General features: G+C 34.5%; 1 protein-coding gene across 6 annotated transcripts in view; it reads right to left on the bottom strand.

Annotated features, from left to right (window-relative positions):
* Positions 1–896: 896 nt before the first annotated feature.
* The window catches only part of nej (nejire), a 71972-nt gene continuing 49845 nt past the window's right edge, over positions 897–23023 (bottom strand). For all 6 annotated transcript variants that reach the window (XM_067785852.1, XM_067785855.1, XM_067785851.1 and 3 more), the window contains exons 10-17: positions 12717–13665; positions 12386–12616; positions 11193–11423; positions 10702–11099; positions 10244–10640; positions 9815–10123; positions 9078–9731; positions 897–8967 (exon numbers count right to left, since the gene is read on the bottom strand). In XM_067785852.1, the coding sequence (XP_067641953.1) occupies positions 8242–8967; positions 9078–9731; positions 9815–10123; positions 10244–10640; positions 10702–11099; positions 11193–11423; positions 12386–12616; positions 12717–13665 (3895 nt within the window). In that variant the 3' untranslated portion in view covers positions 897–8241. The remainder of the gene's footprint in view (positions 8968–9077; positions 9732–9814; positions 10124–10243; positions 10641–10701; positions 11100–11192; positions 11424–12385; positions 12617–12716; positions 13666–23023) is intronic.

The raw sequence follows: 23023 nt of genomic DNA, 5'->3' as shown, positions 1-23023 counted from the left end.
AAATTTTTTTTCGATACTGATGATTTTGATATATGGAAATCTATATCTATCTCGATTTCTTTATACCTGTACAACCAACCGTTATCCAATCAAAGTTAATATACTCTGTGTGCACACTGCGTATAAAAATTATATTGGCGCATATGGGACAGGCATTTGCTTCTTCGGCTTTTCTGAACATTGCGATTCTTTAAGTTGATCGCTGTTTTGGTCTACATAAGTGGTGATGAACATTTGCATGTATTTTGCAAATCACATAGCTTTTTGTATTTACCGCTTATTTAAACACAAAAAATAAAAAACATTGTTTGTTAATCAATTTTTCGTGCTTTTTTATTAATATTTTCAATACGCTTACAAATTAACTTATATATGATGACGCTAATAAACAAACATATTTATCTACTAAATTTAGGTAAATATGCGTATAGATGTATGTATGTATGTATTTACATTTATGAATATTATTACAAATATACATAAGTAATAAACACGTAACGTGGTATGTATGTATGTGTATATTAAAAATCTAATGTTCGATACGATTAGTATTATTTATTGAATAAGTAACTTAGGCTGCAACTTTTGTTTTAATTTGCTTAGTTTTTTTTTTGTTTTTTTTTTTTTTTGTATTATTTTCTTTTTTAATATTCGCGCTACTTTATATATACAATGTAAAATTATATTGATAACTTTTTTAAATTTATCATGATTCTTTGTGCGCTACAACAATTTCGCTAAAGATTTTCTTTTCACTGTAAGCGGTTGAAGGGCTGGCGGTCGGATTGGCGGTCGGACGTCAGCGAAAATATTTATCCCATCGCAAAATTGTGCAGCCCAGAAAGTCTAAACAGAATATAGATTACTTATTTATTTAAATTATGCTTATATTAATGTTTTTATTTATTTTTTAATTAATATGTTAATGTTTTTTAAATTACAAATGAGCATACTTCTTAGGCGGACGTAGTATGCTTTTGTGTAAATTTATTTGACTTCATTATTTATATGATGTATTTACCACATAGGTCATGCCATGTCAACTCAATAACTTTGTTGGATAAGCCCTTCAATTAAAATTTGTTTAAATATATATTTTACATTCATAACTAAGCGTCTATTTGAGTGTGGTTCAGCTCTTCGTCTTAAACGTTACAGCATATGTGACCCGGTCTATGAAAAGGTGGTTTGACTAAAAAAAAAAACCGCTGTTAACAGCTGTTTCTCGCAATTTTTTTTTGAGTCATAAGCCACCTTTTCATAGTCCGGGTCACATATATTGAGGGCAGAACTTTTACTTAATTCGAAATATTTCAGCTTTGAATCACTTTTTCTTTTTTGCTCCTTTAGGAAGCCAAGAGGACAGAGTTGTTATTTTATGACCAGTTTAAACTTGCCTAGCAAAGCACAAATTCAAGCAGAAACTCAGCCTCAATCAAATCGTATACACCTTTACCCCTAAACTATCATTATAAAATTAAGTATTGAGTTACGTAGACTTAAAAAAGAAATTCCCAAAAATTGGAGTGATAACAAAAAGTAAATGTAAGGCGCGATAACCTCCGAAGAGATCTAAGACTTAGCTTCTCTTCCAATTTGCGTCGTGCTCCTATTTTTTTCCTACAAATTGGCGGGATGGGACCTACTTGTTTAATGCCGACTCCGAACGGCATCTGCAAGGCAGATGAGTTTTCACTGAAAGCTTTTCAATACACTCGGATGCTGCTTGCCAAACACTGCCGAGGGGCGAACCCGCTTAGAAAAATGTTCTTTTAATTGAAAAAACTTGTTTCTATTTCTAAAGTTTTTGATGTTGCTTTTTCCGGGGCGTGAACCCATGATCTTCGGTGTGGTAGGCGGAGCACGCTACCATCACACCACGGCGGCCGTTGGAGTGATACTAATCACATTTAAACAATCAATTAAAGGTCACTAATTTAGTCACTAAATGTATTGCTAATAGAAGGAAGCATTTACAGTTGTGAGCCCGAAAAAAGCTAACAAAATTTTATCACATTTTGTCAGTAATTTTCTTCTTTGATTTATTTTCGTTAATTTTACAAAAGACTGCAATGAATGGTATAACGCAGACTATACATACCAATTTCAAAATCGCTTTCGTCAAAGCTTTAAAGTTTGTTTGGAAGTTTTCAGAAACTTTTTGTGTACGCAGTTTTGTAGTACAATCAATTTGATTTGAAATTTCATGCAGTTTTTGAAACACTTCTAGAATCTTCGAATTTTTTCAAAATCCATTTTTAATTTTTCGTGCATAGTTTTCGGCTTAGAATTTATTTAAATTGAGTCATATGCATAAAATTAGTGAACAGTTTTTTCGAAGCAATCACTTGAAATTGAAATATCAGTATAATTTTTAAGTGATTAATATCAAAAAAACTTTAATACTTGTATGAATAATTGCTTCTAAAACTGACAAAAGTAAAAAAAAAAAATAACTAAAAAAAGATGTTAATAGCTCGGTTGAAAAATTCCCTAACTCAGAATATTTTTTCTTTAATATAATCACAGCCCAGACACAATTGGTAGTACAGCTATTTCTGCATATGAAATTTATTTAAAAAATCAGTTAAACCAAAAACGTCTTAAAAAGGTGGTTGATTGACACTGCGTGGACCTACTTATACATATACACGTATTCATGTAAATAAGTGTGTGTATGTTGCTTTAGACGCACACAGCACGCAAAATTATAAATTTATTATTCAATATGTAATAATTATTTATTTTATTTTCAACTTTACAACTATGGGTTATATGTATGTACATATGTATGTATGTTATAAATCGATGCCAGGAAGTTAACCAACAGTTAAATTGAATCTTAAAAAAATAATGGTGCAATTTATAACGTTTTAATTTTATTAAATAATTTCATTAAAATAAAATAGCTTTATACACAATGAGATACGGTACATATACATATATATTTTGTATGCATGTGTGAACGTGCATTAATGCGCATTTCATAGCCAGCCAAATAAATACAAAGCATACGCGCATGTGCTATTGTGTGTGTGTGTGTTTCACTATGTTGTATACAAATACATAATAAAATCTAATAATCCTACGCGCCTTTCTCTCTTTTTACAAAATGCTAACACTATTGAAAGGTAAGAAAATATTGTTAATATAAAAAAAAAATATTTTCAAATATTAAACAACATTAACTCAAATTAAAACTAATGTTTAGAAAATAAAAAGCTATCACAAAATAAAACTAAACATACATATTACACATACAAATATATGCACTGCCACTGATTATTTAGTTATAAATTAATATGAAGTTTTTTATTGTTTTAAATTTTTTACAAGTTATTCAAAACTATTTAAATATTAAATTAAATTTTTAAGTGAATATTCTTCATTATTTGCGACAGAAGTTTCTTTTAACGAATATACATATACTAAAGTACAGGCATACATACATATATGAGTCGTGAGTTCACTTATATCATTTAAATATAATAAAAATAAATAAATGTTATCTATTTTATACATCTCACAGAGTTTTTTGGCGGATCAAAACGCTCACCAATGGATAAAGCTAGAGCACTCAATCAAACGCTGTGTTGTTAATATCAGCAAGATCGAATTTAAGTAAACACCCAAAAAAAGTTCGGAAAAGTTTTGAAGTGTAAATTTTTTTCGTTCTCAATTTCTCAAAAATTATAACTCATTTTATCTGGTTGTGTCTTCTTTTATTTATTTTCGTTCATTTTTGAAAACTTATGTGAATCCTATAGAGAATACTATAAAAAAAAAATGTCGAAAGCCTTATCGAGAAAAATACGAAAATGAAATTAAATTAATTTTCGGTTTTAATTTCCTCAGTGAACTTCACCAACAGGCGTCGGACCTCTATGCAGGAATTGCCCGGTGAATCCTGTACTAAAAAAACAATACCCAAAACTTGCAGAAGAGGAACGCACACTCCCTAGGGAGACGCGCATCACTCTAGCTCTGCAATCTGAATACTGTAACAGGTTAAACTCTTACCTATCCTGAATCAACCCCGACATACAAAACATATATCCTGCTTGTAACGTGTACCCACATGCCACCAACCATCTCTTTAATTGTAATGTGGAACCAATGCCTCTAACACCCTTCTCATTATGTTCCCCCCTGTTCAAACAGCAAGTTTCCTTGGACTCCCCTCAGAGGATATTGATAACAATTTGTTATCGCTCGCACCTATTGTATGGGGCGAAGCACTGCTACAACAACAAAAACAACAACAAAAATCCGAAAATTCTAGAAGTTTTAATGGAAATTTTTATCGGGAAACTGAAGTTTTGAAAGCCAATAAATTTTAGTCAACAAATTCGAGGCTTCCTAACATTCGCATTAATTTTTGGCAACTTTTTTTTTCGATGTGTCCGAATTTTCTCTATAACATGTTTCAAATTTGTTTAAAAACAGTAGTTATTAGACTAAACTTGATTGGGCTGCATAACTGCACAGTTAGAAAGTAAAATTTAAAATAAAAACTGAAAAATTTTATTGAAGATTTTTAAAAACTCCCATTTTTTCGAAAACATTTGAAACTAGTTTATATAGATTTTACTTTTCTCAAAGTTTTTAAGGCTCTTATTACAATTTGCAAATTTTAGTGAAGAAAACTAAATAAAAAACTATATTTCAATGAATATTTTTCAAAACTTATCGAATTTTCAGATTTTTTCGTTTTTGAAATTGGTTTTTTTTTATTTATGGTCCTTAAATTCTAAATTTGGAAATTTTATTGGAGAATTTTTACGAAAACTTTTTTGAAATTGGTTTGCATAGTTCTCGTTATACAGTTCAAAATTCAAAATTTTCAGACTAAAATGAATTGTACTTAAAACAGGAGACTTAAAAATTTCAAAACTTTCATGATTTTTACATTCTTTTCGAATTTTCGAAAACGTTTTTAGTTTTTTATTCTCCTTATACAACTCGTTCGTTTTTGTTTTAATTAACGATAGTAAAAGAAAATATTTGATAAAAATAATCTCTTATGTCTGCTGCCAGTTCAAACACATCCCGACCAATGAGAATTCTTTTTCAAAAAAACCCACTCCTAAGCAGTTTTTTTTTTCTTCTAAGACCGCCTATCTCGGAATTTGATTGAAGAACGGCTTACCGCAGAATTTATTGCAAAACGCTTTAACGCAGAATCCTTTCATAAGAAAAAAACGAAAACAGGATGTTCTTCAAACAATTTCGGAGACAGCATGTGGTTTTTTTTTTAACTGTATTTGATGTTCGGCTTTATTTATTCCTAGAACAGATTAGCCCCGAATATATGCGAAATCGGCAGATAGGCACGCCCACTTTTCTGCATACAAAAAATCGAAAAACGGGCAAAAACCTTGAAACAAACTTTGTATTATGAAGGGTTTACAAGTCATAGTTTAATGAAAGGAATCTTGTATAAATTTTGCACATTTTAAAATTCACTCTGAGTTAAGCAGGGCTCGTAACTGAGTTCAACTCCCGCGCAAAGTAACATCAAAATTAAGAAAAAGTTTTTCGATTGGTGATTTGGCAAAAACTCCGTGCGTATTTCTGCTACGAAAAGCTTCTCAGTAAAAACTTATCTGCCTTGCAGATGCCGTTCGGAGTCGGCGCAAACATGTAGAGGTCCCTTTCCGCCAATTTGTAGAGAACATTAAAAGGAACACGACGCAAATTGGAAGAGAAGCTCGCCCTAAAATCCCATTAATCCGATCCACCATTTCAGAGCTATTGTGTTTTAAAACATGAGTTTCGATTACGCATCGTAAAACGTAATACGGGTTCAAATTCTGCAAGAAGGCCTAAGATACTTTTGTCATATACGGCAAAATGTAAACTTTAAGCTAGTTTTTTGTTTTGCTCTGCTCAGTCGCTCACTGAGATATTAGACTTTACGGCAAAATTCTTCGCAATACCCATTTTCTACCGATTCGTGTAAATTTCAAAATTAGATTCGTAGATATACATTTTCCACAACGCCTTTACACGAATTATTCTAGGAAATTATGTCTTAATTAGTATATCTTACAGTTAAAAAATTTAACTTTTTACTGGGTGCTCTCGTCTGCATTTTGTAAATTTTTTTGTTTGGAACCATTTTTTGTGATGGGCCGATCACCAAAAACGCATTTTTTTATTACGAAAATAAACAGCATAATGAAATGTTATTAACATAAAAAGTATAAATACTGAAAAGGCACACATAATATTGTTATTTATGCATGTCGCATATGAATGTCATATTGTATACGAGTCAATAATTTGCAAGAGTGTGAGAATAACATAGCGCAACCAATTTTCAAAGTAGGAGATGAGAATCGAACAACATTCAAATAGGCTAGTCAAACTACGACAAAGGGAAAAGTATTTTAAAGTGAGACAGTGCTTGTTTTTTTTAAATAATTTTCTGTGGAAGGCCCGAATATTTTAACACTGAATAGTATATTTTAAGCGAAACGAGTTACAGGAGTTTGATAAAGTTTACCTTTTTTTTAATACATTATCATAATATTTGGGATAGCGCTATTTAGGGGTTCGACATAATTGAAATACATCAGTGCTGATAAGAAGATTTAACGCAAACGAAATTAATCAATTAGCAATTATCAAGAACTTTAAAATGTTTTTACAGCGGGCAATAATCACGATATTATTTCTTTATCATTCTTACTTGTTATTGGTAATTAGAGCAAGGCGAATCTATACAAGGTGATTGCAAAGTGATTCGATGCTCTTCAGCATTTCAAATCAAAAGATAATTTGCGTTATTTCGTTTAGCTGGCATGCTGAGTTACCAGACTTGGCTGGGGAAATCGCAAGAACAAGCTAGACATGTCTATAAAATATTTCAATACATTTTTAATCAAAACAAAAACAAATTGCGAACAAAATGTTGATTGTTTGGTTTTTTGTTTGTAAAATTAATGACAATAACTGTAAGCGTAGATTCGGTATGAAGAGTAAGTTTTACTAAATTATACAATTCAAGGAAGTCAATACAGTACGTTTTAGGCCATTGAAAGCATGGCTATGGCTTTTTTTTTTGTTTTTTTTTTTTTTGAGTAATAAAGATCCGCGCACATAAAAACACAATGAACTTCGATGAAGCTTTTTGTTATAAAGGTTGCTTACAACTTCAATTTGTAGACGTTTTGTTTATGTATGTTGTAATTTGCTAAAAACCCATTTTTATATTTTTTATTTAAAAATACATATTTACAAAATGTGCATATATGCTTCCTGGTTATACAAGTATACTTATGGTTTCACCAATTCATGTTAATCAATTTTTTTTGTTTTTTTTTTTAGTTTCATACAAAACTCTTCTTTTTGTTTTAATTTTACAGTTTATTATTCATTTTACAGTTCGCAAAGTGTTAAAATAAACTTTTTTACCTTACACTAAATTTACATACACATATATACCTATGATTATTGTTAAGATTATTATTTAAATTACATTCATGGTGATAACTATAGATGTATGTATGTATATATACTGTGCATATGGAAAATGTTCCGCTCGCATATTTAAAGTTGAGTATAATCAAGTAAACAATAAAATCAAAATAGTGTAATTTTAGTGCTAGGCGAATGGGGGCCACTGCAAATAATGCTCTCAAATAATTAGTAATTAAAGATAAAAACATATAGCTTGAGTTGACTTCACAAACTTTCATTGGAATTGATAATTTTTGTTTCTTGTTTTAATATTTACATACACTAATTTACTAGTTCTCATATATTATTGATACGTCGACGACAAACAAAAAACGTCTTTGTTATTTTTAAATTAAATAGAATACACTAGGCAAAATATTAGTCTGCTTATTTGATCGGATACTAGATATACGTACTAGGTACAATGCTCCACAAACACTACTTTCTCTCTAAGAGTGTTTTTAGCATTAAAATACATATATATGTTATCGCAATGGAACGCGTGGCAATGGCTGCACAATTCTCTATCATTATTACTAGGCTTATAAAAAAAAACTTAAATCAAATCATAATCCTAACAGTTGCTGAAGAGCTCATTGAAAATCAATAAACTTCATTACCGTTGCCAAAAATAATTAACATATCCATATGTATGTATGTATATGAGAAAGTAAATAATTAGTTATATAGAAAGATTTGTTAAACTCAGTAATAACGCGGGTACATTTTATTATTGTTGGGGTATGCAGGCGGTGCTTGTAACTGTTAATTGCTACACTAGAGTTGTTCCACAAATTTGGTCAATTGATCAGATGCATCAGTAACTGCTTGACCTGCACCAGAACCACCAACACCACCACCAACTACGCCTCCAACAACACCACCAACCCCTACATCTTGTGATACACCGCCAGGCAGTGGTGATTGATGTGGCGCATGCATACCACCAACGTGATTATGTAATCCACCATCATGTGGTGGGCCTTGTGGAGCGGGTGAATGGCTCATTACATGATGTGGCGAAGGTTGAGCGCGGGGTGATGCCCCAGGACCACCAGCGCGCGGCGATGGCGCTGAACGAGGGGATGGTGTGGGTTGAGGTGATCTTATTGGTGGTGACGACCGAGCTGCTGTTTGCATTAGTTGTTGTTGTAGCGTATGTGGTGTGGGAGGACCCATTACATGAGGACCACCTACCATTCCAACACCGGGACCACCTACAATACCGCCGCCTTGCATCATTTGCTGTTGTTGTTGTTGTTGCGGAACTGTACCAGGCATGCCGCCCATTTGTTGTTGATTTGGTGGCTTCAGACCTTGTTGCATTGCTGCTGCCGCGGCCGCATATTGATCACCTGGTCCACCAGGACCAAAGTTTCCACCAGAAAATTGTTGTCCACCACCGCCACCCATTTGTGGCGGTCCACGTTGGCGTTGTGGATAAGGTGGCGGGTAGTTGGGCATTGTCATTTGACGTGCTTTAAACCACTGCACATTAGACATCTACGAATAAATAAAGTTAAACGCCAATTTAGCAAAAGTTACACTCAGTTTATGTACATACATAATAAATAAATGTTCAGTCGTATACAATTATTGTTTTACTAACTCACCGGTGCTTGCTGCTGCATACCTCCAGGCACTTGCTGTTGTTGTTGCATCATCATGGGATTTTGCATACCGGGCATACGCTGATGTGGTGGGCCTGGTTGTTGTTGTTGCGGCTGCATTACAACTTGCTGTTGATTTGCTTGTGACATTTGTTGTTGTTGCTGATTCATCATATGTTGCAACTGTTGGTTTTGTTGCATTACTTGTTGTTGCTGCTGCTGTTGTTGCTGTGGTCCATTACCTGTTGGCCCGTTGCCACCGCTTCCACTGGCATTTGGTTGGCTTTGTTGTCGTTGTTTTATAATGGCAGCCATAATTTGCGGATTACGTTTGAGCACTTGCAATATCTGTTGGTTATCATGCGAGGGATTGTTTTTAATTTTTTGCATGATTAGCGCTAATTGTGCTTCGTTTAGAGTTTGACCACTACCAACTGCAGGGCCATGCTGCCCTCCTTGTGGTCGTATACCGCCACCAGGTCCACCAACTGGACCACCACCACCTACCATACCACTCATGCCTCCGCCGGGACTATTCATGCCTACACCAGCAGCGCCACTCATGTTACCACCAACATTTCCAGCGCCCATATTACCCACGGGACCGCCAAGCATTTGATTGGATCCACCAGCGCCAACCATACCACCCATCATATTCTATATGTATGGAAGAATATAACACAAAGGTTAAGTATATAGAAACCAATACAATATCGGTTTTGTATTTTATTATTCCTTACCGGTTGCATTGCATTCTGCTGCATCTGCACTTGTGCTTGGTTTGGTTGCCGCATACCCTGGGCTACATTGCCTTGATATCGATTTCCTCCACACCACTGATCCATTGGCATACTATTACCCATAACGGCATTTACCCCACCAGGTCCCATTTGACCAACTCCCACACCAACGCCACCAACACCAGCCCCAACATTACTACCAATCATACCCCCACCAGGGTTACCCTGATTGGGCATGCCTCCCATATGACGTTGCATTACAGGGGGAGGCATTGGGCCTCCTTGTTGTCGTGCGGCTTCTTCTTGAACCTGTGAACAAAAAGTTAGTAAGTATAAATTTAATTTAAAAAATAATCATTCGTCAAAATATGAAATCGTTTATTTGTAAACATATGTATTTAAATGGAAAATAATTCATCAAATACTCACTTGTTTTACCACCTGCAACACATTCGGTGAAGGTGAATGCCCACCACCCGGCTTCATGCCAATGCCTGGCTGATGCGGATGTGGTGATGTCATGCCTCCCATCGGTGCCGATACAGGGGATGGTACTGCCACCGTTGAAGGGCTCATGCCACCAGCGCCTGTTGCTGACATTAAGCTTGGTTGACCGGGCATATTCGGTTGTGTAACACCCACACCAACACCTACACCGACACCTACACCAACACCCACACCAATCCCACCAGGTCCAACAACACCGGCCTGCCCTACAACTGGACCAGTTGAAACACCACCAGGAGCACCGGGTAACGCAGCTGGTGTAGTTACTGTACGTGTCATAAGCGCCATGCGACGACGCAATAGCTGTTGCTGTTGTAATCTGTAATTTAAGCGAAAATTAACAAATCAAAGTTCATACAAAAATAAAATAAACAACATACTTTTGCTGCAATTGCTGTTGCTTGAGCTTGTGTTTGATATTAGGACAGAAGGGCACTGGACATTTCTGCTCTTGGCAGTGTTTAGCATGATAACAGCAAAGAGCAATAAGTTGCTTGCAAATTGGACAACCACCATTGGTCTTTCTTTTGCAATTCTTCGTATGCTGCACAACACGTTTCATCTTTTGACACGAAGGCAGACGACAATTGGCATCGCGACATTGACACGCATGCACCAATGACTGTATGCAACGTTGAATAGATTGTTTGCGTGCCTCTTGTGGATTGGCTTGTTTGAGATCAGCTGGAGATGAGCCATCATCGATATCCAGGCCAAGCTTTTCCATTTTATGTGGATGTCCGACTTTCTCTTTACATACCGAACAGAGATCAAAATCCTGCAAGAGCATTAACAAAGATGTATAATTATACACAAAAAAAAAAACACGATTATAACAAGCAGAATATATTTATGAATACGTTTAACTCACATCACAAACGGTGCAGTGATATCTGGTTTCAACTGCCGTTTTACAATTGTTGCAAGTGTAAACAAACTTGTCTTGGCCTTGGTTGTGCAATTCGTACAGCATGCAGAGCGTGGAGAATTGTGCGCGTCGTAACGATGAGAACTCATAGTGTTTATCGCGCGCCAGAGTTAAGAACGCATCGCGCCCATCCATCAAATCACAGGCTAATAATGGATCTGGATCTTGTATCGGCTGTAGGAGAAAAACAAAGTATGCTATAAAGTTCAGAAATTTACTGATAAGAAGGCACACCAATAACGACACACCGACAATATTCTACGCAAAGTCATGGCCATGCGAACCTTATCACCGCCTTTTTCACTAAGCCTAATAAAATTTGGTATCTGGGTCTTATATCGAGGTGACCAATGCTTCTTAGTTTATTATTCATTTTCTTTATAAAATTGCTTCCGAGATGGGTGTTGCAACTATAAATTTAAGCCTGGATATATGTATTTCTTGAGCATTTCTTGGACCTTTGAAGAAATGCCCAAGAAATTCTTGTACGTAGTAGGTTAGGTTAGGTTAAGAGGGCGTGCCCGGGCGATACCCACACTTCCACTCGGAGACATTTTTGTCCATTGTGAGTGTCCTCAGTAAGTACAGGGTGGCGGCAAATTCGTTTAGCCCCATTACCTCCTAGCGGTCCTCAACCCACTTGCTTTCCCTGATGAACCAAAGAAGAAGCGAGACGTCCACCTTCCCAACCTCTGCCAGGCTGTCGAAGAAGCGTGAGCCCAGAAATATGAGCCTTCTCCTTTGAAGCGCCGGGCATCGCCAGAGAAAGTGGTAGATCGACTCCTCTTCCTCCTCATCCTGACAGCTTCTGCAGAGGGAGCTTGTTGGTATTCGCCACCGTCGGAGCATTGGTGCGATAGCACAATGACCTGTGATGACACCCGAAAGTACCTTCACCGCAGATTTGTTCAGTTTGAGAAGGAAGCTGGTGCTCTTCCTAACCAAGCATGGCCATAATGACCTTGAGACTTCGCAGTCAACCCTATTGGCCCATAGCAAGTCCGTTGCCCTGTTCTCATATTCGTCGATTCTCCCTAGCAGACAACTCAGCGGCGGTCGGACGGAGCTGTCCAACTGTACGCAGTAAGGCATCATTCATTCATCTTATTTCAGTAAAACCCTTTGAGTATACGTACCGCCAAACTTGCAGCTGATTGCGCCGAATGCAAACGTATCACAAAGAAAACCTCCTTATGCTTCTCCATTGTGGCATAGATCTTAGCGGAAAGATCGTTGCCTGTCTGCTGCTCATTGCTTTTCTTGTTATTTTTGCGTTGTGCAGCCTTAGATTTATTAGATTTTTTGGCTTTCTTTTGACCTTTTTTCTTACCATCACCACTTACTTCAGCATCTTCAATGGAGAATATCTATGACAAGAGATTAAAAGTTGCACACAAAAAAACATGTTTCAATAAATTAATGCATTAACTCTTTGACATGAGTAAATTAAAAAAAAAAAAATCTTACATTGGCTGCTGCTGCCGCTTCTGCCGCTTCAGCTTGTTTGCGTTTTTCCTCTTCTTCTTGATCCAATTCTTTGATACTTTCTTCTAGAACATTAGGCCAAAAATCACCTTCAAAATAGGGCAACTCAGCCGCTGAAGTTAGTTTATCTTCCATTGCTTGCTTCAAAATATCCTTATAATCTTGTATGGTGCGCTCAATCATACCCTTATCCAACATCTTTTTATACCATTCCTGCAAACGTTTAGGTTTTGGTATTTTCTGTTCTGTAGGATGACAATGAAAAATATAATCGTCGCCTTCGGATGGTGGACATGCCCAAATATGCGCCATTGTATAACCCAACTGTTTTACATAATCCATATAGCCCAATATTATTTCATGATATACTGCGGTACGATATTGGCGCGGTCTAAAGAAATGCACCGAATCTAAGTAGGCAATATATACACGTCGCGTATTTGGTTGTGGACACTCAGAGCCATATTCTTGTACGTGCATACCAAAGAAGCAAACATCAACACCATCCACCTCCTCAAAGGCGAATAACGCTTTCGCACGATATGGAAATTCCGATGACATTTCAGCATTTTCAACAAATCGACGCCGCATACCTGGTTTTACTTCTACACATTTGTCCGACGATGATACAACACGTATGTGCACCTCACCAGCACCTGCTTCCTTTTTCTTCAAAAAATTATTTACACGCGTTTCAATGTAAATGCCAAGTTTTGTGGTAGGCAAACGCTTGGCATTAAATTTATTTTCCTTTCTTTTAGAATTCTTTTTCTTCAAACAATTGTCACAGACAAAGCCACCCGGCCAAATCGTATCCAACCAGAGTACACAAATTTGATGTTGTTTACGACCGCATTCCTGACAATCGACAAATGGCTCCAATTCTAAATGATCATTTTTCATTTCTCTAAATTGATCTTTACGTATTTGACTGTTGATGGTGCGTTGCATGGAAATGTACATTTAAATACATTTTTTATAGTAAATATTTAATTTGAGTTAATATCAGCATTGGTAAAATAATAAGATGCAAAAAGTATAGGAAATTCAAAATAAAACTTCTTTTTTTCAATGAAATGTCTGCAAAAATACGGGTCCTCTTTGTTAACTTAGTACTTTTGTGTTCTCGTACATGGATTGTTATTGGTAACAAAACATGGAATTGTCTGTACTGTCGTACCTTAATTTCAAAATAAAACTATTCAATTTTGAGGAATTATCCCTGAGTTAAAAAAGGCATAAACATTTTATTTGCCCGATTTATGATATTTTATTTTTTATTTTGCTTAATTAAAAGAAAAAAATTTTTAATATGTACCAATTTCACACATAAAGCTAATCAAATAATTAGTCAAGTTTTCTTCATTAAAGGGCTAATTGAAATCAATTCTGCCATACAAAATACAAATTGTTAATTTTTTCATTATTGCATGCAATAGACAATGGACATTGGCAATCAAAAATGAATTATAAAAAAAAAAAACACTTAAAAAATGCAAAAAAAAAATATTTGTGCCGGGTTTGGCAGCAGAGGAAGAACAAGCACATATTTGGTATGTATATCATCTCCAGAGTTAACAAGTAAAGGTGTCTAAGTTCGGGTGTAACCGAACTTTATATACTCAGCGTGAGCTTCAATTGTACATTTCATTTCAGATAAATTACTTTTCTAAATAACACGTGGCACTGCCCGTTTATCTAAAAAAGGTCTCCCCATTAAAAAAAAAAAAGTTTATGTAATGTAACCTCCGAAGAGATTTTAGGTCGAACTTCTCTTCCAATTTGCGTCGTGCTCCTTTTTAATTTTTCCTACAAATTGGCCCGACGGGACCTACTTGTTTTATGCCGACTGCGAACGGCATCTGCGAGGCAGATGAGTTTTCACTGAGAGCTTTTCATGACAGAAATACACTCTGAGTACTTACCAAACACTGCCGAGGGGTGACCCCGCTTAGAAAAATTTTCTACTAATTGAAAAACCTTATTTCTAAAATTTTGATGTTGCTTTGCCCGGGGTGTGAACCCAGAGCATTCGGTGTGGTAGGCGGAGCACGCTACCATCACACCACGGTGGCCGTCTCCCCATTTCCTCTTAGAATAAAACTTGATAAGTGAAATATCATTCATTCAAAACTATTTTTTGCTAAGTTATAGCTTATTATTCTAGCCTACAACCCTTTTAAACTTGTTTTATATCTAAGTTGCCGTGGTATTTAACAGATCCCGTCCATTTCTACTAGAAATATTTTCTGCTATAAGGAAAATTTGTGTACCCAATTTTATTACGATCCGTTAATTTTTCTTCAAGTTATGGCTCCCGAAACAGAAAATTGCTTAGTCATAAAAGGGGCGGTGCCACACCCATTTTCAAAAATTTTAGTGTTTTCCAATTTAATGTTATAATTCAATTTAGAAAGTAAAATTCTATTGACACAAAGCTCTTTTTCGCTAAGATATAGCGTATTATTTTCGTCTACGACCCTTTTAAAAATCTTTTATATAAAGGTGGGCGTGGTCTTTAACCGATCCCGTCCATTTTTACTAGAAATATTTTCTGTTATAGGAAAGTTTGTGTACCCAATTTTATTACGATCCGTTAATTTTTCTTCGAATTATGGCTCCCGAAACATAGAAAATTGCTTAGTCATAAAAGGGGCGGTGCGACGCCCATTTTTTTAAATTTGAAATTTTTCCTATTTATTGTTAAAAATCCACTTGGGAAATGAAATACCATTGATATAAAGCTCTTTTTCGCTAAGATATAGCTTATTATTTTCGTCCAGGACCCTTTTAAAAATCTTTTATATAAAAGTGGGCGTGGTCCTTAACCGATTTCGTAATAGTAAAGGCAACCTCTCTGCGAATTTTGTTACGATAGGTTTAACATTTTCTGATTTATGATTAATAATATTTGTAAAATTGATTTAATCACAAGTGGGCGGTGCCACGCCCATTTAAAAAAAATGTTTCCAAATTTTTTTCAAGAGTCTCAATATCAGTCCACATATCAAATTTCATCATTCTTGGTGTATTATTAACTAAATTATCAGGTTTTTTGTGTTTTCCAAAATTTTATATATATAAAAAGTGGGCGTGGTTATCATCCGATTTCGCTCATTTTCAATACCAATATATTCTGGGTGCAGATAAGATAGTGTACCAAATTATACACAATATTTACTCAAGTTATCGTGTTAACGGACAGACGGACGGACATGGCTCAATCGAATTTGTTTTCGATACTGATGATTTTGATATATGGAAGTCTATATCAATCTCGATTCCTTTATGCCTGTACAACCAACCGTTATCCAATCAAAGTTAATATACTCTGTGTACAAATCACGCCGAGTATAAAAAGGAGAGAGAAATCTGCTTTGCATTTTAACCACTTTTTATAAAAAAGATATTTTTTAGGTCTGCTGATAGATATTCTCTAAGAGCATTTTAAAATCAACATAAACGTAATACCACTTTCAATTTAATTTAATCAGTTTGTATATGTAGGTATTTCATTTAACCACAGGAATTTCTGTAAATGGTTTTTAAAAGTAAAGCTCATATAATAAGCGGAGTATAAGCGCTTTCAATATTAAATTTAGTTTAATATTCTTTGATAGTCTTAACTTTAAATACAAAACGTAAATGTTTTTTCTTTTACAATTTTATACAGTTATAAGCTTATAACCAACGTTCACTTTTGATTGTCTAACGTTTTATTTCAAACGTATTGTAACCGAACATTACATACTCAGCTGAGAGCTACGCTGCGTTGGTTTCGTAGGGTTTCGTAGATGGTTTAGAAGTGATTTTTAATTCCATATCACACACGATTGGGAAATATTGACCAAAGTGTAGACCAAGGGTGACGTTTTTTGGAACGATATTCCTTCATTCTTTGTCAAATAAGGGAAAATCACCATGTAGGAAAATTAACTTTGGGGTAACCCTGGAATGAGTTTGTATGACATGGGTATCAAATGAAAGGTGTTAATTAGTATTTTAAAACGGAGTGGCCCTTAGTTCTATAGGTGGAGCCTTTTCGAGATATCGCCAAATAGGTGGACAAGGGGTGACTCTATAATGTGTTTGTACGATATGGGTATCAAATGAAAGGTGTTAATGAGGGTTTTAAGGGAGCCCTTAGTTGAATATGTGAATACGTTTTCGAGATATTGACCAAACTGTGGACCAGGGTGACCAAGAACATCATCTGTCGGGTACCGCTAATTTATTTATATACTAGCAGACCCGTCAGACGTTGTTCTGCCCTAAATTTGATCTATCTCCATACATTTTAATAAGCTTTTTCCGTCTAACTCTGCCCTCCCCCCGCTTCACTTTTTCTTTATCCTTTTATTCACTCCTCCCTCCGTCTTTTTCGCTTCATCTACGGGATAAAAAGTATCCTATGTCTGTCTCCTGGTTCTAAGCTACCCCTCCAACAATTTTCAGCCAAATCTGTTCATCCGTTCTTGAGTTATAAAGAGTGTAACTAACACCACTTTCTTTTATATATATGTATAATTACATCACATTAGAGACTTCAAAAATAACAGTATTTCTCCACTATTTAATGGATGTTATTATACATACAAAACTTCCTCTTCAATCACTCTATCTATTAAAAAAAAAGCGCATCAAAATCCGTTGCGTAATTTTAAAAGTTTAAGTATTCAAAGGGACATAGGGATAGAAAAAACGACTTTGTTTTATACTATGTACTGATAGTGATACATGCAAAAATACCAAAAAATTAAACTTTTGTTTAAGAATTTTAAGGAAATGTTCAATATTTTTAACGAAAGAGTATTTTTCAAGAGATGTATGCATTCTTAACCATTTATGTTGCATTAACTTGGCAACAACGCATAAATATGTCAAGCTGATATGATATGAAAATACATACATGCATCCATACATATAAATGTATTCCCGAAGTTAAATAACGCAGAGAATTCTATGTATGTACGTATGTGTCGCATCATGCCTCACTCAAAAGCAATTTGCTCCACAGTTGACACCGAACAATCACACACACGAATTTTTTGGTAAAAATGTTACTTTTGTTTAAACAATTTGGCTGATATAAGAAAGGAATCAAGTATTTTTTTTCATGCAGAACGACGGTAAATATTTCAGTTTTACTGAAAAGTAGAATTTTTCAAATCCATGCTTCCGTTTATGAGTTATAGCTGTTTAAACAAAAATTTTATGATTTTTTCTACATTTTGGTAGTTTGCCACGCCCCTATAATATATATCTTCAAATTATATTAACTGTACCATCTCACGTAGCTAAGCTTTCAAATGCAAAAAACCGTTTTAAAATCGGAGCATTCTGTGTGAAGTTATGTGCATCCATCGCATTTAGCGACTTTATTTTATAAGATTTATATAGATGTAGATAATACCACGAACAGTATTCCTGCCAAGATTCGAAGGGCTTTTGATTTCGCCCTGCAGAACTTTTTCATTTTCTTCATTTTTTCTAAAGTTATATTTTGCGTCAAAAAACCAATCAAATCGCAATGTTTCATCCCTTTTTTCGTATTTGGTATAGAATTATTTTTATTTTTTTTTATTTTTTTAATTTTCGATATCGAAAAAGTGGACATGGTTATAGTGATTTCGCTCATTTTTAATACCAAGATAAAGTGAGTTTAGATAAATACGTGAACGAAGTTTAGTAAAGATATATCGATTTTTGCTCGAGTTATTGTGTTAACGGCCGAGAGGAAAGATAGACGGTCGACTGTGTATAAAAACAAGGCGTGGCTTTTACCATTTTCTCAGAAAACAGTTATCGTAATATAAGCTATGCCCTTACCAAATTTCACAAGGATTGGTGAATTTTTGTTCGACTTATGGCATTAAAAGTATTCTAGACAAATTAAATGAAAAAGGGCGGATCAACTTGAAATTTTCTTTTATTTTTGTATTTTGTTGCACCATATTTGTATTTGTATTTATTAGGCAATTCATCCCAGCACAACAATTTGACAAAAATTATTTTACAGTGCTAGTCATTACTGGAGTTGAATGTTGATATAATTTTCGTAAACACTGTAAAGACATTCAATTTTTTGTTAAAATTTTACTTTTAAAATTTTTTTAAATTGGGCGTGTTCGTCATCCGATTTTGCTAATTTTTATTAAGAACACATATAGTAATAGGAGTAACGATCCTGCCAAATTTCATCATGATATCTTCAACGACTGCCAAGCCAAATTACAGCTTGCAAAACATGTAAATTACCTCCTATTAAAAAAGTGGGCGGTGCCACTCCCGTTGTCCAAAATTTTACTAATTTTCTATTCTGCGTCATAAGTTCAACCCACCTGCCAAGTTTCATCGCTTTATCCTTTGGTAATAAATTATTGCACTTTTTCGGTTTTTCGAAATTTTCGATATCGAAAAAGTGGGCGTGGTTATAGTCCGATTTCGTTCATTTTAAATAGCGATCTGAGATGAGTGCCCAGGAAATTACATACCAAATTTCATTAAGATACCTCAAAATTTACTCAAGTTATCGTGTTCACGGACAGACAGACGGACGGACGGACATGGCTAAATGAATTTCTTTTTTCGCCCAGATCATTTTGATATATAGAAGTCTATATCTATCTCGATTAGTTTATGCCGTTACGGGGTACCGTTATGCGAACAAAATTAATATACTCTGTGAGCTCTGCTCAGCTGAGTATAATTAATTTTAAATGCATAACCGGGTTTCAACCTACACAGCTGTTTCCACCATATCCAGTTAAGTCCGATCTTACCTAGAGGATAGCAATCTATCAGATAGTTTCGTTTGGCATTTTCGTTTTAACGAGCACAGGTTGACTATCCCTTAGTTAAATCGATAATTGTGAATATTTTGTAAAACAAATCGCAAAAATCTATTGTGAATACACGAAAACTAGCCAAACAGCTGAATTTTGTTTAAAATGTTTTCTTGGACTTAACTGAGACGCGAAGAGCATGGAGAAAACGAAAATTTCTATAACTTAAAGACTAACTGAAGATGATGAAACCGACTCAAACTGATGATGGGGGAAAACGGCCCTTAATAAAACAAGTGGCCCTGTGAGTAAAGGAAATATTAGTTATTACCTTAACAAACAAAACTGATTCCAAACTTCTGTGTACAATTGTTATGATGAAAACTATGTAAACCAATGGCGAAAACATTTTCAAAAAATTAGAGGTGTTTTTAAAAATCTTCATAAAAGTTAACAAATTTGTTTAAGAAATTTATAAAACTACGCAAATTACAAATGTAATATTTAAGACAATAGCAATTAGCAAAATTCGAATTTGATTTCTGAAAAATTTTCCCGGGGCTTATCTTCCATACAAAGCATATATGTATGTAATACTCCTATATTGCTAATAGAAAATGCTCGCAATGTGTTTTGAATTCGAAATCAAAAAAAGAGAGCCTATAAAATTTTTGTGATTGTAGCAGCATAAGTGTGACAAGAAAAAATTCAAATTTAGGTACATTCGGTTATTGAATATAAAAACAAAAACGTTTAAACAGCAATATATCGGCACTCTGATGTTTGGGAATGTACCTAGCCTTTTGTAGCAATATAGAAGTATTACATACATATGTGATACAAAGTGTGTAAAATTGAAATTCACATGAATTATTTTGAATCGGTTTCTTAGTTCAGGATCATGGTGGAATAACCAGGTGAAGTAAGCCGTCAGTTGTCTTGCTCTAAATTCTTCTTTGTTCTGTCATTCGGCTATCTGAAAAATTTTCACCAATGTTGTCCCCGAAAAGTGTTACTTTTTGTATTTTCCAGGAGTAAAATATGTCACCTTTAGTACTTTTTCACATAAACTATTAGGTGAATATCGATGGACCTTTACTGGATTTAATTTCAGAGATTCATAATTTGGGTATCTCTGGTGCTGGCTCCCATAAGTAAGGCCGTGCTAAGGTAATACGTCCATATTTTTGATGTTTTCATTATATATGTTGAATTTGTTCCCAAAAAAATTAAGACAGGTTGTTAAAACAAACTATTTGCATTCAAGTCATATTCAACCAAGGATCTTCGCCTGTACAGTGCTACTAAAGATTTTCAAAGAATGTTTTTCTTATTCCTACAAGAACTCCAAAATTGTCGTAACTATTATACCATATTTTGAAAAAAAATCGCTAAAACAGTGGTATTCTAAATATCCAATAAATTGTAAGTCACTGTTGCTGTTTTGCCTTAAAAATCATACCACTAAGATGAGCGTAATGTTACACTTAAGGATTGATATTTAGAATATATGAATCCAACTCGCTTCGGATCAGCATCTTCTGGTTCAAGGGCATATTTTGGTAATTAGTACTACAATTAGTAATACATCATGAATTCAACTGTGAAGAGTTTTTTGGGGATCTTCTGATTAAGAGAAGAATAATATATGTTTTACTACCGACTCTTAACGACAAATCAACAAAGCAGATGAACATGTCAATTAATTTTAAGGGATGGAAACACATTTCACAGTATCACGATCACTTCCAAATGTGACTGTAAAACTTTTCATCGAACCCTAAACCCATTTAAGTTCCGCAAAAGGCAGAAAAGTTCAACTAAATAACTGACGTACATATATACGTACTATATATGAATAACACATCTTTCTCTTACGTCCGGTTTTTCAATGAAAGTTTCAAATGCAGCTGAAGTTGAGGTCAGTTTACTTTGGCCGAATCCATCAAATTTTGCTGCTCATCACAGTTTAAGGGCTCAAATTAAGTTTTTTATTTTTATTCGATCCTAAAAGTAATGTAAACTCGCACTGGTCCTTTGTATTCAATTTTTCATTGGCGTTAGGTTGATATGCTGAAAAAAGCAGTTTCTGCAATGGCTTTCGTAGCAAGGTATTTTTATTTTTCTACTCATATTTTTTCAAAGCGGGTAAAAACTTTACCTTCTTCTAACCGTCGAAAATACATCCCTACCGTCTCAGATACCGTATATCTTCTTTTTTTATTTACTTCACCTGGTGATTCCACCATGGTTCAGGATTTACAATTAGTTTTTTTTTAATTGCAAAAAAAGAATTTACATAATTTGTACTGGTTTTTTTTAAAGCAGATGTGTATATAAATAAAAAAAAGGTTAAATGGTCATACATTGTTAACGCTTTCTGTTGCTATTAATATACCTAAAAATGTAACTATCAGGAACCGAATGCTTCTGAAAGCCATTTAAACGGTTAAGCAGCAATTAAATTACAAAGTAAAAGATTTTCTGATTTTAAGGAAGAATGTCAAAGCAGCAATGTTGCATTATGGCATTTGCCTTGTCAATCAAAAAATTAAAGGGTACTCTTAAACTAACGCGACCTTTACTGTGGTACTTTGCGTCAGCTCCACTTTGAATACTTCACATCGGTATAATTCAAGAACTCCTACATAAAACTGTCATTGTAGGAGTGACTTAACTATTTTCCTCTAATATAGAGCTGTGAACAAAAAATATTTAAAAACAAGTAAAGGTGTCTAAGTTCAGGTGTAATCGAACTTTATATACTCAGCGTGAGCTTCAATTGTACATTTCATTTCAGATAAATTACTTTTCTACATAACACGTGGCAACGCCCATTTAAAAAAAAAGGTCTACCCATTTCCTCTTACAATAAAACTTGATTCATTGATTCAAAACTATTTTTTACTAAGTTATAGCTTATTATTCTAGTCTACGACTCTTTTAAACTTGTTTTATATCTAAGTTGCCGTGGTCTTTAACCGATCCCGTCCATTTTTACTAGAAATATTTTCTACTATAAGGATGTGTACCCAATTTTATTACGATCCGTTAATTTTTCTTCGAGTTATGGGTCCCGAAACATAGAAAATTGCTTAGTTATAAAAGGGGCGGTGCCGCGCCCATTTTTTAAATTTGAAATGTTCCTATTTATTATTATAAATCCAATTGGGAATTGAATTACCAGTGATATAAAGCTCTTTTTTTGCAAAGATATAGCTTATTTTATTCGTCCACGACCCTTTTAAAAATCTTGTATATAAAAGTGGGCGTGGTCCTTAAGCGATTTCGTTAATTTTTCTTCTTCAAATCATTCCTTATAGTAAAAGTAACCTCTCTGCCAAATTTTGTTACGATAGGTTTAACAATTTTTGAGTTATGAATAATAATATTTATAAAATTGATTTTATCACAAGTGGGCGGTGCCACGCATAATTTAAAAAATGTTTCAAATTTTTTCCAAGTCTCAATGTCAGTCCACGTGTCAAATTTCAACATTCTAGG

The sequence above is a fragment of the Eurosta solidaginis genome, chromosome 4, assembly GCF_040869045.1.
Source record: "Eurosta solidaginis isolate ZX-2024a chromosome 4, ASM4086904v1, whole genome shotgun sequence".
In the NCBI taxonomy this organism is placed as follows: Eukaryota; Metazoa; Arthropoda; class Insecta; order Diptera; family Tephritidae; genus Eurosta; species Eurosta solidaginis.
Note: the sequence above shows the minus strand (reverse complement) of the source record. Positions and strands in the feature narration are given on the sequence as shown.